The sequence below is a fragment of the Mchenga conophoros genome, linkage group LG5 (assembly GCF_057382185.1).
Source record: "Mchenga conophoros isolate Kocher_MC1m ecotype Shallow Benthic linkage group LG5, M_conophoros_male_GT1.1, whole genome shotgun sequence".
Lineage (NCBI taxonomy): Eukaryota > Metazoa > Chordata > Actinopteri > Cichliformes > Cichlidae > Mchenga > Mchenga conophoros.
This window is the reverse complement of record NC_140530.1, coordinates 1,083,064-1,097,994: the sequence shown is the minus strand read 5'-3', so window position 1 is coordinate 1,097,994 and position 14,931 is coordinate 1,083,064. Positions and strand designations below refer to the sequence as shown.

Below are 14,931 nucleotides of genomic sequence, written 5' to 3'. Positions count from 1 at the left end.
ACATGCCATTAGTAGTTAGGTAATTGGTGAGTCTAAATTTCCCATGAGTGTGAATGGTTGTGTGACAAACTGGTCACCTGTTAGCTACCTGTCCTCAGTGAGGAGAGCTTTAAAAGCAGAGCCAAAGGTGATTAGTAAAATCAGATTGAAACCATTCCAGTGCAGTCCCTCTGATGCCCACTAAGTCCTACAGCCAGGAGATAAGGACACCATAATATATGATATCAAAAGCAGAACCGAGGTCTAAAAGTACTAAAGCAGCAGATTTCCCAGAGTCAGTAATAGTTAAGAGGTCATTTCAGAATTTTAATTGCTGTGATGTGCTTTCCATCTTGATGCATGCTCAGTCATCCATGTTCCAAAGGTTGATTCAGTTCATCAGGGCGTCGCGTTTTCACTCATCAGGTGACGTCTTCAGTCTCAGCTGACTGCAGGTTTCAACCTTATAAACAGGACATTTGCACAGTGACTGAAACCAGCCCACTGAAGGAACAATGGGCTGGGAGGTCAGTTTCACGATCAATCATATGCAGACGGTGAGTAAGGGGGGACATTGATGATGTACTGTAAACCAGTGCATATGGATCAGCTTGACACATCCACAGAAGCACAAACTGGGTGTCACCAGATGTAGCGCCCAGTGAAGCAGAAGAATATCACATCAAGTAAATGCAGTTATCCCAGCTGGTAGGGCACCCAACGAAAGCTCCAGGCCGTCCAGGAGAGAAGGACAACTGCTGCCTAAGACAAAACCCTTAGTGATCCCTTGTAGCCCCTTTTCCAGTCGTTCATACTCAGATTGCTTGGATGAGTGACATTTTTTGAGGGCTAAATCCTCCCCTTGGCAAATTCTGGCTGTCACCATATCACCTGTCCCGAATTCAAGATCCAATTTAGGATAGGCTTTCAATTAGAACCTGCAAGCTTCTATTTCTGTTCATAATGTTCCATGGCCACATTTCAAAGCTCATCACTAAAGAAATATATAGGCAGGAAATGTGTGCCTTTGGTGTTTTCAGCTCCTCTTTTCCACAAATGGACCGCTGACCCGCAGTCCATCCTGTTTCTGTGTTTTCTCTTCTTCTACGTATGGTTTCTGCTTTTCCTGTTCCTAAGGCACTCAAATCTTAAAGTCAGGGTAAGTCAACATAAAGCTGGCATTCAAGATGGTGTTATCAAAGTCTCGTCTGTTTTAAGTCACATTTGTGCTCCTGTTAACAAGTGCTTCATCCTCTGAGCTGCATCAGCCTCCATCTCTTTATGCTATCCATTCACCATCCCGGTCTCCAGAGGCCCTGCAACCTTCTCGCAGGCCCTCCTGTCTCTCTAGCCTTTCTGCACTCTCATACTTGCCTCCCTCCTGATCTATGCCAGCCCTCCAGCCTGGTCTCAGGCTCTCACACTCGCCTCTCTGCTGGCCCGCTTTGGCCTTCCACCTTGAATGCAGGATCTCACACTCGCTTGCTTATCATGGAAACACAAAGACTTTAGATGCAACTGAAAAGCCTATCAAACCTTCCTGCAGAGAGATTTTCCAGGTGACGCTATTTCTGAGAATTGATTGGTCAGTAGGCGGTGATTTCATGCCTAGTCTGCTCGTCTGAGTTTACACTGAAGTTACTGGGATAAGCCAAAATCCAGGCCTCTGGTCACACATGTTAGGGTGAATGAATCCAGATAAAAGAAAGAGATCCACTTGTTCCTCCAATTAAATGCTAGCAAACATTGCATGTAGCTTCAGTCTAAATAAATAGGTTACACACACAGATCTATGCTTGTTAGAAGGATGCAGTGAATGTTAGTTTGAGCTTTGAAGTATTTGTGGATAATCATAATAAAAAAGGAATATCACCAGAATCCTTTCATTTTTTTTAAACAGGGCTTTGATCGTGAAACGTGCAGGTGTGGCAGAAGTTTAATTAACAAAGTCCACAGACACAGTCAGCTGTAATCGACACCTTTATTCTGGTGTGGATGAGAGCGAGTGGGCCTTCAGCAGGGCGCTGCTACGCTGGTCCCCCCCAAGGTGCCAAGAACAAAAGGCTCCACCATCTGTTTAACCCGATAAACGGTGCCCGGATGTCTCCAACTGTCTCACGACCGTGTGCAATAAACACATATGTGATATAATCAATAAATAGGTATTTCCATCACACAGATTTGCAGTGACCCAGTCTGTTCAGTCTTTGGTTCACAGCTCGGCAGCTTGTCTGAAACAAGCGTGACAGAAAACTGCTGCTCCATGAAAATGTAGTTTCACCTGAATTTATTTTGTAAAGAAACCAAAATTCCAAAACACTGAAAGAAACTATCCGGTTGTTCAGGGATGACACGACGAATCCTACTTCCGGACCTAAAGTAGTCTGCGTTTAATATGGCTTTTGTGTTGTTAACATGTTTAATGTTTTGTATTTTCTTCTATTTGATCTCAAAAAGCTCCTAAAACAGTCAGTGATCCCTGTTGACCTCCCTCGGCTTTTATTACCGCTAATCATTTATTTAAGCTCAGTTTTTAAAACCTTAGGATGTAACTACAGCCCAGCCCATGCAGCAGTATATGAATGACTAACCTCGTATTGTGGATGGATTATCTCAGTTGTTCTCCTGGCTGAAGTTTGGTCCTTTTACAGCATCCTGCCATGCGATTACATTTGTTCCTGACCACCGAGAACACTCACGTTAACTTTTATCGAGTGGGAAAAAAGTTAGCTTGTTTATATTATGCTAACATAGCTGTGTCGCTAGCGGTCACGTAGCACATCATTATATACCAGCTAGCCAAACTTCAGTAACCCTACAAACGTCACTGCTGTTTAGTTTTCTGTCTTCATTTATGTTGGAAGTGATAACAGAGCTGTACGTTTTAATTTGTTTCCAAAACCCCGCAGTCAGGACATGCTATATTGTATTTAGATAGAAGCTAGCGAGCTAACTTCCTGCTAACTTCTAACTCCGTTAAATGTCATAAATTCCGTTTTCATGGATGCCTGGATGTTAAACTCAATTGTTACACCTGGTAGAGCAGAACGCTGATCATTTTATTAAATATGAAAGACTTTAGACAGTTTTTCAACTCTCAGTAATGCCATAGTGATCGTTTGATATATGGACCTGCAGCGGAGTTTAGGCCCAGACACGGCTAGTGACGTTAGACTGAACAACCGGATAACAATAAATAATAATAGATTTTATTTATAGGCGCCTTTCAGACCCCCAAGGTCACCTCACAGTAGCACGTAAACAATACCATAAAAAACATAAGAAAAATGTATATATAGCAAACATGGCAGATAAAATTTAGACATAAACAGTCATAAAAGTATAAAAGCAAATATAAAAACTGAGCAGGTAAAAATGGCCTAAGACAGATCAGGTGTATGCAATTCTAAACAGATGGGTTTTGAGTAGTGATTTAAAAGTGGTGAGACAGTGTGTGGTCCGGAGAGCAAGTGGGAGTGCATCCAAAGTCTCGGGGCAGAACAACTAAAGGCTCTGAGTCCCATGGTAGTCAGGCGAGCAGGTGGAACTGACAGAAGGGAAGCTGAGGAAGAGCGGAGTGTACGAAGGGGCGAGGATGTGTGGAGAAGATCGGATAGATATGGAGGAGCGAGGTTATGAAGCGCTTTGAAAGTGAGAAGCAGGATCTTGACACGGAGGTGAACTGGGAGCCAATGGAGCTGTTTAAGAACTGGTGTTATATGTTCAGTGGATCTAGTTCTGGAAATAATACGAGCAGCTGTATTTTGAACCAACTGCAGTTTATGGATGATTTATGAGGTAAACCATAGAGAAGAGAATTACAGCAATCCAGATGAGATGTGACGAGAGCATTGACAAGTATGGCGGTACTGTGTGGTGTGAGTGAGGGACGAAGAGTAGAGCTGGGTGTCATCTGCGTAGCAGTGAAACTGGATGTTATGCTTCCTAAAAATATTATCTAGGGGTAGGAGATAGATGATAAAAAGTAAAGGACCCAGGACAGAGCCTTGGGGTTCACCAGAATTAACTGGAGTAGATGCTGATCTGTGAGGGAGTAACTGAACAAACTGTGAGCAGCCAGAGAGATAAGAGGTAAACCAGGCGAGTGCTGTACCATTGATGCCAATAGATGCTAATCTGTGAAGAAAGATGCGGTGGGAGATAGTGTCAAAAGCTGCTGTAAGGTCGAGAATGAAGATGGAGATGAGTCCAGAGTCAGCTGCAAGCAGAAGATCATTGGTGATTTTTACTAGAGATGTTTCTGTGCTGTGACATGAACGGAAGCCGGACTGAAACTGTTCGTACAAGTTATTTCCAGTGAGATGACGATGAACCTGTGCAGCCACTATCTTTTCAAGAATTTTTGCTAAGAAAGGGAGATTTGAAATTGGCCTGAAATTATTTAGATTGGAGGGATCTGAACCGTTCTTTTTTAGTATGGGAGTTATTATTGCAGTTTTAAGGGAAGAAGGAACAGAACCAGATATAAGAGAGGAGTGTACGATATTAGCAATCAGTGGGGCAAGAGACGGGAATGAGAGTTTGACCAGAATTGTCGGCAGTGGATCAAGTTTACACGATGACGACTTTAAGTAATTATGGAAGATGGCTGAGTTATTGTGGGAAGTTCAAAATTGGACAGAGAGGATGACAGCTGAGAAGGACAAAAAATGCAGATACATTTGACCATATCACAGGACGAGGGCAAGTGTTGATGAAGATTCTCAGTCTTGGTGTAAAACAAGTCCATAAATTTGTTGCAGACTGGCAGAGTGTGTATGTATGGCAAAGGTATCTGGGGGTTTAACAGTATTGTGTAATGTAGAAAACAAAGTGCGAGTGTTTCCTTCAGCGGATTCAATAACAGAGGTGTAGTAAGCAGATTTAGCATGATGAATAGCTTCTTTATAGTGTTGTATATGACTGAGATACATGTCCTTGTGAATAGTAAGTCCTGTTTTCCTGGAGAGACGTTCCAGGCGGCGTCCAGTAGCTTTAAGTTGGCGAAGTTCAGATGAGTACCATGGTGCAGAGCGAGAGAAAGAAACAGTTCGAGTTTTTTGGGGAGCCAAGGTATCTAAGAGGTTGATAAGTTCATTGTTATAGTGAGATAGCAGGTCGTCTATGGAAGCTGAGGCATCAATGGTAGGTAAGTTATTAATGCCATGGGAAAGAGCTGATAGATCAATGCCCCTAATATTTCTAAAAGTAATTGAGCGGTTTTGTTTATTTTTGTATAGTGGGAGACTAACACTGAATAAAACTAATTTATGGTCTGAAAGAGGCCAAAACAGCACAGTTCTTAGGGGTGACACCAATGCAGCAAACAAGATCCAAAATGTGTCCTTTGGAGTGTTTGGGAACGTTCATATATTGGTGTAAGCCAAAATTGTCCAGCCAGCATATAAAATCTCTTGTGGCTGAATTTGATGTGTTGTCCATGTTAAAAGCAGTAGTATATTTGGAGATAAGAGCAGGGTTTCAGCGAGAAAGTTAGAAAAAGCAGTTAAAAAGTCAGAGTTGATTTTAGGTGGACTGAACTGCTATAGGCGATCTAGTTACTTCATTAATGAATATAACGGTGGCATAACTCACAGGTATATGCTTTTAAATGAGATTAATGTCTATTTCACGTCCCTGCTCCTTACATTTAACTGTTTCATGAAAGTTGATGTAATAAGATGTTGCTATAAAGGTCTAGCTCAGGGGTCGACAACCTGCGGCTCCGGAGCCGCGGCTCTTTAGTCCTTACACTGCGGCTCCACGTGGTTTGGGAAAATAAATTAGAAGTATTTAGCTGAAGTGTATTTTATTTATGTTCTTTTATAACTTGTAGTTCTAAATTGAAAGATTATTGTGATATTAAAATATAAAAATAAAATTATATTCTATTATTATCGCTCAAAATAAGCGTCACATCAGCTCCACCGTGAACTGTGTTAAAACAAACACGCTCACGCCTCACAGACGACAGCTTACAGTCCTGTAAAGATAAAGTGACTTCGTACAGCCCCGACCTGCAGACGCTGTGCGCAGAGGTTCAGGAGCAGACGTCCCGTTGTAAACATATCACAGCAGACCCGACGATGTTTCCATGAACGCGCTTTTCAGCATCTCTTTATTGACCACTGTTCACACACGGTTGCTGTGCGCACACAGCCGGCTGTAGCTTTGCAGCTCACAGCCCGACACACACCAACACAACAGCACAGACGTTAAGGCGGCGAGGCATGATTGCGGGTGCCGCTCAGGTGTGTCGCCTCCCCTGCAGCGGTGCAGCAGACCACGCCCCGCCACACACATTAACCAGGTAAAATACATATTTAGGCAGAATTCTGCAAATATCTATTTTTCATTGTTTATATCTTTTTTATATATATATATATATCTTTTTTAAAAGTCAGGTCAAGGCTCCAAAAGCCCAAAGGCGATATAAGGGCGGCTCACAGCAGTTTTTGTTTGCTGGATCATTTTAGTTCAGCTTTCCTTTTGTTATATTTCTTTAAGAGTTCAAAATGTGTTAGTTACATAAATAAAATGTAATTTTCTCTGTAGCACTTCATGGATGTCATAAGCAACACACCTTAGTTGTTCACACAAAGCATAAAGGTAAAAAACAGTATATACAGTGTTATCTTCATCTTAGATGTCACAAAGTATTTGTGGCTCCCAGAGTTTTCTTTTGCGTGGAAACCGGCTCCAAACGGCTCTTTGGGTCTTAAAGGTCGTGACCCCTGAACTAGCTTAAAACTGGCTGCAGTGTCTTGGCTAGCTATTGTCAGGGCTAAGGATAGGCTGCATACCTAGCTGTTCTTTAGCATGTTTAAGTTCCAGTTTCATTGAAGCTTTTGAATGCACATGACCTGAGCACTGAAGAAATAGCATCTTTTCCTCATAATAAACATGTTCTTTGTATTAAACCTCCAGTACCGATATCACTTATCCAGTCGCTTTCCCTCAGCTTTCACTCTGGTTCTTGGTCTGTGCAGATGCTTGCAAAGAACTGAAGTTGTGTTATCAGCATATGCAGTTGTTTCGGCCCTGGATGCTTTTCCACGTTTTTTATCTCGTCTTTGCACAATAAAAATAAATGTCCATGTCCACGCTCTGGACTCACTGTTTTTCTCCTCTGACACCTGAAATGAAATCAGCTGATCAGAGTGAGAGCAAGAACTGACAAGTGGGAATTGGAGTACTGGGAACCAGTTTTCTTCAAGAATCCGATTCCCCAAATATACTCAGAATGACCGAACTCCACTTAGACTCATGACATTTGTTTTCTTTCTCTCTGTGTGTGTGTGTGTGTGTGTGTGTGTGTGTGTGTGTCTGTGTGTGTCTGTGTGTGTGTGTGTGTGTCTGTGTGTGTCTGTGTGTGTGTGTGTGTCTGTGTGTGTCTGTCTCTGTGTGTGTCTGTCTCTGTGTGTGTGTGTGTGTGTGTGTGTGTGTGTGTCTGTCTCTGTGTGTGTGTGTGTCTGTGTGTGTGTGTGTGTGTGTGTGTGTGTGTGTGTGTGTGTGTGTGTGTGTGTGTGTGTCTGTCTCTGTGTGCGTGTGTGTCTGTGTGTGTGTGTGTGTGTGTGTGTGTCTGTGTGTGTCTGTCTCTGTGTGTGTCTGTGTGTGTGTGTGTGTGTGTGTGTCTGTGTGTGTGTGTGTGTGTGTGTGTGTCTGTCTCTGTGTGTGTGTGTGTCTGTGTGTGTGTGTGTGTGTGTGTGTGTGTGTGTCTGTGTGTGTCTGTCTCTGTGTGTGTCTGTGTGTGTCTGTGTGTGTGTGTGTGTGTGTGTGTCTGTGTGTGTCTGTCTCTGTGTGTGTCTGTGTGTGTGTGTGTGTGTGTGTGTGTCTCTGTGTGTGTCTGTGTGTGTGTGTGTGTGTGTGTGTGTGTGTGTCTGTCTCTGTCTCTGTGTGTGTCTGTGTGTGTGTGTGTGTGTGTGTGTGTCTGTGTGTGTCTGTCTCTGTGTGTGTCTGTGTGTGTGTGTGTGTGTGTGTGTGTGTCTCTGTGTGTGTCTGTGTGTGTGTGTGTGTGTGTGTCTGTCTCTGTCTCTGTGTGTGTCTGTGTGTGTGTGTGTGTGTGTGTGTGTCTGTCTCTGTCTCTGTGTGTGTCTGTGTGTCTGTGTGTGTGTGTGTGTGTGTGTCCTTTCAGAAGGAAAACACTGGTGACCTGTTGATTGTGAGGGCTCAGCTGAGCCAGGCGGGGACGTACGTGTGCACAGCTCAGACCGTGGTGGACAGCGCCGCAGCCTCAGCTAAGCTGGTGGTTCGAGGTGAAACAGCTGTCCTCTGATGTCATACTCTCACTACTCTGCATTTACATAATAAGGCCTGTTTTGGTTTTGCTATATAAAACCCTGTGAGGTGACTGTTGTTGTGATTTGTATAAATAAAGATGAATTGAACTGAACATAGATTATAATGCTTGTGAGCATGAGTTTTAGATCACACTCAGAACACTGCCAAGCATTACCTGTGAGGGTCCCGTCTATGGACTCGTGTGATGTTTAAGCTAACACTGCATGGGAAGACAGCTTCAGGGCAAAGAGACCCATATGATAGCTTTCTGTTTTAATGAAAGCAAATGTAATTAAACTCACATAGTAGTTTTTAAAAAAGATGAAACTGTAGTTGTCACACTCATGTTTTTCAAAGACAGCACTTTATTCTATGCACTAAAGCCGCCTGTGTTTATTAAAGGCAACTCAAAGGTTTGGAAAGCTGCTGGACAAGAATAATCACAGAACAATGATAAGATGGGCAGTCACACTAAAGCAAGAAGATAATAGGAGGTGGATTTGCAAAGGAGAAAAGGGATCACAGGTTTTACTGGGGAGTAGCTCAACCTATACAGCTGTAATAAGTCTGGAGTTAGCATAGCGCCTCCTGGTGTTAAAGTAAGGATTTGGCATCTACGTAGCAGTAGGCAGATATCTGACATTGTGTGACGTGTGTTATGGTAAACCAACCTTTACTGCTTTACTCTGTCGATGTGGAGATTGTGTCATATGTTTAAACTTGTCTCTGGTTTGAACAGGACCCCCAGGACCTCCTGGAGGTTTGTTGGTGAAGAACGTGGCTGAGACATCAGTGGAACTCAGGTGGAGCCGTGGTTACGATAACCACAGTCCTATCGGCAAATACGTCATCATGGGCCGCTCTCCTCTGTCGTCTGAGTGGAGGAAGATGAGGACAGGTGTGTGTGTCTTTAACCATACACCTGAACAAAAGGAGTATTCTTGTTGTGCTTCTAGTAATAACAAAACCACAGTAATAACACAACCAACAATACAATGATAACAAGAATGCAGCAAAAGGATTTCATTCTCACGGAGTTTTTATCGATTGTTCTGAGATGTCAGGCTGATGTTGGTGTTCTCAGCTTTTTCATCACATCCCTGCTCAGAGACTCAGTCAGTCAGTAGCACACACTCCAGCCTCTCCAACATTGTTATAAATAACTCTGTTTTCTCTTCTGTATTTGTCATTTATCAGGTCTTGTAGATAACACACTGAGATGTTTGTCAGGACAGTTTTTACTGGAACTAAAAACTGTTGGAATTAAATGTATACAGCCCTGAATCACATGCGTACAGTCACATACAGACACTTTATATTTGAAGGTAAAGACCCAGAGAAAAACCCCAACAAACAGATGAGCCCCTGTTAGCAAGCCCTCCGTGACAACAGCGAGGAAACCTGCAGCAGAGCTGAGGGCAGACTCACACTGTGAAACAGGGAATAATGCTGACGATGAAACTCAGACGGACGTACAGGACGAGTGAAGATGGTGGCGATTCAAACATGTTGCTGTCCGTCTGCATGTCAGACTTCTTTAACACGCTTCTGATGGAAGCGCATACATGAAACCTGTACAGCATTAGTATCAGTATACTCACACACTCATCGGGTCGGGTTGTTATTAAAGTGAACTGGGTGTGTCTGTGTTCATACATTAGCACAGTGTTGGTCAGTAAAACTTTCCTATCAGTGTTTTTGATTGAAATAAACGTGTCACTGTCCACCAGATCCAGTGAACATTGAAGGAAACGCAGAGTCAGCTCGTGTGACAGGATTGATTCCCTGGACGGATTATGAATTCCAGGTTATCGCCAGCAACATCTTGGGCAGTGGAGAGCCTAGCATGCCTTCCCACATCGTTCGGACACTGCAAGCAGGTAAGTTGCACATTTGAGGTAGTTTGGACAGCTGTTCATGAACCAGATGTTTACATCAGAACCAGCTGGTTCGGAGCTGCCTTAGTTCTTTCTGGCACAGGTTCACCATGGTTCCTCTGGCCCGTACTGATATCGTAGCATCTTGCAGTTGATTTGTCAGCTCCTGTCACATCCCAGAGGACCTCTGTCGGACTGAGATCTGGTGTTACATCATTTGTGTGAAATGAACGCACCCCACGTACTTTTCCTTTCCGTCACTCTGACGTCGGGGCAGTCAGCGTTTCAGTCTCCACTCCACACTCTGCGGTCCACTCCAGCCCCAACGTCACTGAAAAAAGGGAGAATCTGATTACTGAGTGGCAGCAGCTGCCCTGGCACCACCCCTCCACTGCAGCGGAGCCAGAGACACCCGCCCCCCCCCCAACCCAAGACAGAGAGCTAAATTCAAAGACAACCTGGAATTGAAAAAATGACGTGGAAAGCCAAAATGCCATCTAACTCAAAATGATAGTAGTTTATATGGCTTCCATGTGCTGTGTGTATGCTAATCCGGACATATTCCAAATGCCTGATGGTGTCCTGATCATCTGCTCCCAGGTCTGGACCATCGCTGAGCTCAGGCTGGAAACTCTTAGGTACAGAAACATGTGCTAAAGATGTTGTGTTGGATTGAGGTGTGGTGAGCTTGGAGGCAAGTTCATTGGATCAATTCCTTCATCATCCAGGAAGTGCCTGCAAGCTCTCACATCCTCATGCACCAGGAGGAGCCAGCGTAGGGTCTGACAGCAGGTCCAAGGATTGAGCCGTTGCACTGTAGAGGTCTGTGCATCCTCCTCCCCGGACCATCAAACTGCTCACGTTAAACAGTGTCACAGGCAGTATATATGCCCGTGTACAGCACCATTCATTTCATTAACACTGACGCATATGAAACTGATTAACAACCCACTCTCCTGAGCAGGAAGTTTCATTGATTTGATGCTGTACTCTATTTTTTCTGAGAGTATATAAATACTAAAAAAGATTTGGTGTGTCACTGTCTCTTGAAAGCAGTACTTTCCAGTTTTCAAAGGCACTTTGGTACATTGATCCACACTCGTGGTTCATCTTGTGTCTTTGTCCTGTTGGCCCTCAGCTCCCACTGTGGCCCCGAGTGGACTGGGAGGTGGTGGAGGAGACCGTGATGAGCTCATCGTTACATGGACGGTGAGTGGAAAGGCCAAATGGGTTTTCTCTATTTTCCAAACAGAGCTGAATTTAGGTTCATATGTTTTCAAAGTTTTTCATTCATTCGTTAACAAATAGTCATTTTATTTTCGTTTCATTCATAAAATGTAATCTAGTATCAGGTTAGTTGTTACAGTTTCATTCTAGTGTTATGGGCCAGGTTATTGTCGGGTGTTCCAGTACAAACAGATACTGTGATTTTAGAGGCAGTGTTAATGAGACCGAGGTGTTAATCGTCCACTCTTGGGCCAGACCCAAAACGGTGGTATTCCGATTACAAGTAGGAAACAGTATAAGACACTTACAGAGATTCAATTAGACAGAAAGACAGAAACACGAGCAGTTAACCATGATCAGTACTGGAGATACTGTGGTATCACTGTGATCATGATGGTGTTACTGGGACAGCTGGGTTCAGACTTGGTGTGTGAGGATGTCTGATTTTGTCTCCAGCCCATGGCCAGAGAATACCAGAACGGTGACGGCTTCGGGTACATCTTGGGGTTCAGAAAGAAGGACACATCATCATGGACAGAGGTGCGAGTTCCACGTGTAGAGTCCTCTCGACATGTTTACTACAACAGCAGTCTGGCAGCGTACACTCCCTTTGAAGTGAAGATCAAAGCTTATAACCGCAAAGGAGAAGGCCCGTTTAGCCAGGTGGCTGTGGTGCACTCTGCAGAGGAAGGTGAGTACCGCTGACGTTCAGCTACTTCCACCACGGTGTGATCATTGTGGCAGATGTCCCAGTGTCCGTCCGAACTGCTCTGATCGCATCACTGCTTTGTACAGAAGTAGTTTGTGGTGGATGTGCTTGTGCACACGAAGATGTCGACTGGTTCACTGTAAACGTTGAACTGACTCAGTGACTCTGAGCTCACCTGCACAGCGTTCTGTTTAAATGACATGAATGAACCAAGAAACTGTTTCTTACTAAACACGTTTGTGGGACCACATGAGAAGCGTGCCACGGTTCCTGTTTCCAGTGTAATCTGCTTCTATCATGGAACCAGTCCACCATCCCACCACATCCCAGCTGTAGATATGAGGTTTGAACACTGCTCAGATACTGTGTGACATTCAGTCAACAGCAGGTTGGTATTCAAAGCTGAATGTACTGGTTTCTACTCTACCAGAGCACTCTGAAGTGAACGTCCAGTTTACCAGCAGCAGCATCTTAGCATGTTGGACTTAAAACACACACGAGGTAGTTAGGGAGGTGAAATACACCAGGTGATTACTCAGACAGGTAAAAGAACACAGAGACAAGACTGATTTGCACAGGAGACGCAGAGGACAAGAAACAGAAAGAACCTGGTATCAAGAAAGCATCCATCCATTCTCCTCCTCATGTCTGAGTTTGTGGAGCAGGAATACAGAAACGCAGACGCGCTAACTCGAGTGTACAGAGCTGGAACTGAAACCACCGCCATGAACAGCCTCTGTAGCTGTTCATGGCTGACTGAAGTCTAGCCTAAAGAGGTCTCAAACTGTGGGAGTGCACCCATGCCTCTTTAACTCAGCTGCAAAGACTTTCTCATTATTACTGCAGTCTTGTTCCAGCCGCGGTCCTGCCTCTGTTTGCAGAGCTGACACTCAGTGTTTCTGAATAAACTCTAGATACTGGAAGTCTCACCTGAATGTTTAATGAGGACATTAGCTGAAGCTCCCAACCTGCACGTCTACAATACATAATCTATATAAGCTCAATTGGTTCTATATGTCGTTAGCAAGTTTACACATCTGTGTACTTAATTAAGACAAGACACAGTGGTGTGTACAGTCAGCTCCTACTTCACTTGCAGGTCCATACACCATTCTTATACTTAGAGACATGAGACAAACAACATTTCAGATCCATGCACGATGGAAGGCTGTGAGAGCACGGGGCAGGGATCAGTTTCCAGTGTTTCTGAAGATCACAAGAAGATTTCTAATGTAACTCCACCTGCAGTCTTTTCTGTAACCACTAGAGGGCAGCCATAGTTTTAGAAAGGGTCACAGTCAGCTCACTTACAACTTGACTGATGGTAGTAGTCCATGTAATGAAAAGCCTGATACATATGGGCTGGTTAATCAAGCACAGTAAGAACATGGTCAGCAAAGCTGCAGCAGAAAAGTGGACAACACTGTAAGAGTATATAATTATGTGAGACAGTGCACATACTGCACATTGCTAACCTTTTACACTCTGGCTGACTCCTCACAGAGCCAACCGTGGGACCTTCCAGCATCAATGCCACGGCACTGTCCGCCTTTGAGATCCAGGTTTCCTGGGAGCCTGTGCAGCAGCTCAGCACCAATGGCATCCTGAGAGGATACGAGGTGACGAACTCAGTGACTTCATCCCTGTAAAGCAGCATAGCCTGTAACTATCACAAATATGTGGACAACTGAGAAAACATATCGTGCAGTCACAAAAAGCTGGTCTCTTAGGTGATAACTGTGTGTATGGGACACGCACGGCCTAAATGACCACAGTAAGGAAAACGTTTCAGTAAATAATGTTCAGAATATAACAGACCAGGAAAATGTCAAAGGAAAGGAAGCTAAATAACCTGACATATTGATAGCACACAGATAGCTGGAGCAGTAGCACAATGCATGCATACTCACAGTATGTGTGCTCATTAAAGAGTGAATGCTCATCCACAGGGTGCAGCCATGTATCATCAATTTATATCAAACTACGAGCTTAAAAACAGCAGGAACAGATATGTGGAGGAAATAATAGAAAATGACAGCAGTCTGATGGCTTTGTATCATGTAAAACCTTGTGTTATTTCAAACTTTGTCATGTGCTGTGGACAGCATGTGTGTCTGAAAGTGAAGGCTCTGAGTACTGTTCACATGGAGTTTATAAGACAACATTAATAATAATAATAATAATACCTTTGAAGAAACCCAAGGACGCTTTAAAAAGAGTATAAATGTATAAGCTGAAGAAAGACGAGTGAAAGGTCTGTAGCGATGTGTCATTGTGCGTCAACAGATCCGGTACTGGCGGCAGCACGAAAGAGAAGCAGCAGCGGACCGCGTGAGGACGGCGGGCCTGGAGCCGACAGCCAGGGTGTCCGGACTTCGACCCAGCACTCGATACCACGTCGCTGTTCTGGCATACAACAGTGCCGGCACAGGACCGCCCTCGCCACGCACCGCCGTCACCACCAGGAAACCACGTACGGGTGCAGCGCTCTCTGTTAGAAAGATGACAGCACAGAGCACGTAACATAAAGCAAAGACAACTCACTCACAGAGACGTCTGCTCTCACACCCGTGCAAAGGACACACGAACCTTTCAGACCATATACGACTGCGTTTAAATTATGCAGGTGTAACATCCAGCTGGCTGCTCGTTGGTGTTTGCTCTTCACGATAATACATCTCAGATAATGAGAATGTCATGAACACATTTATTTCTTGTAATTTAATCATAAATGTCATATTTTATATCTTCAATATTCATTACATGTAAGTGACTCAGGACTTATTTTGAATGACAGCTCATTAAAATCAGATTAATTCAATGTTTCTGTCCTGGAGGCGAGCAGGCCCCAGCACAGTG

The 14,931-nt window shown here is 44.0% G+C and overlaps 1 protein-coding gene across 1 annotated transcript in view; it reads left to right on the top strand.

Annotated features, from left to right (window-relative positions):
* The window catches only part of cntn2 (contactin 2), a 110,586-nt gene that overhangs the window by 91,565 nt on the left and 4,090 nt on the right, over nt 1-14,931 (top strand). Inside the window, exons 14-20 of the mRNA XM_085272768.1 lie at nt 8,114-8,234; nt 8,999-9,157; nt 9,990-10,139; nt 11,275-11,345; nt 11,820-12,054; nt 13,576-13,691; nt 14,359-14,545. Of these exons, the coding sequence (XP_085128894.1) occupies nt 8,114-8,234; nt 8,999-9,157; nt 9,990-10,139; nt 11,275-11,345; nt 11,820-12,054; nt 13,576-13,691; nt 14,359-14,545 (1,039 nt within the window). The remainder of the gene's footprint in view (nt 1-8,113; nt 8,235-8,998; nt 9,158-9,989; nt 10,140-11,274; nt 11,346-11,819; nt 12,055-13,575; nt 13,692-14,358; nt 14,546-14,931) is intronic.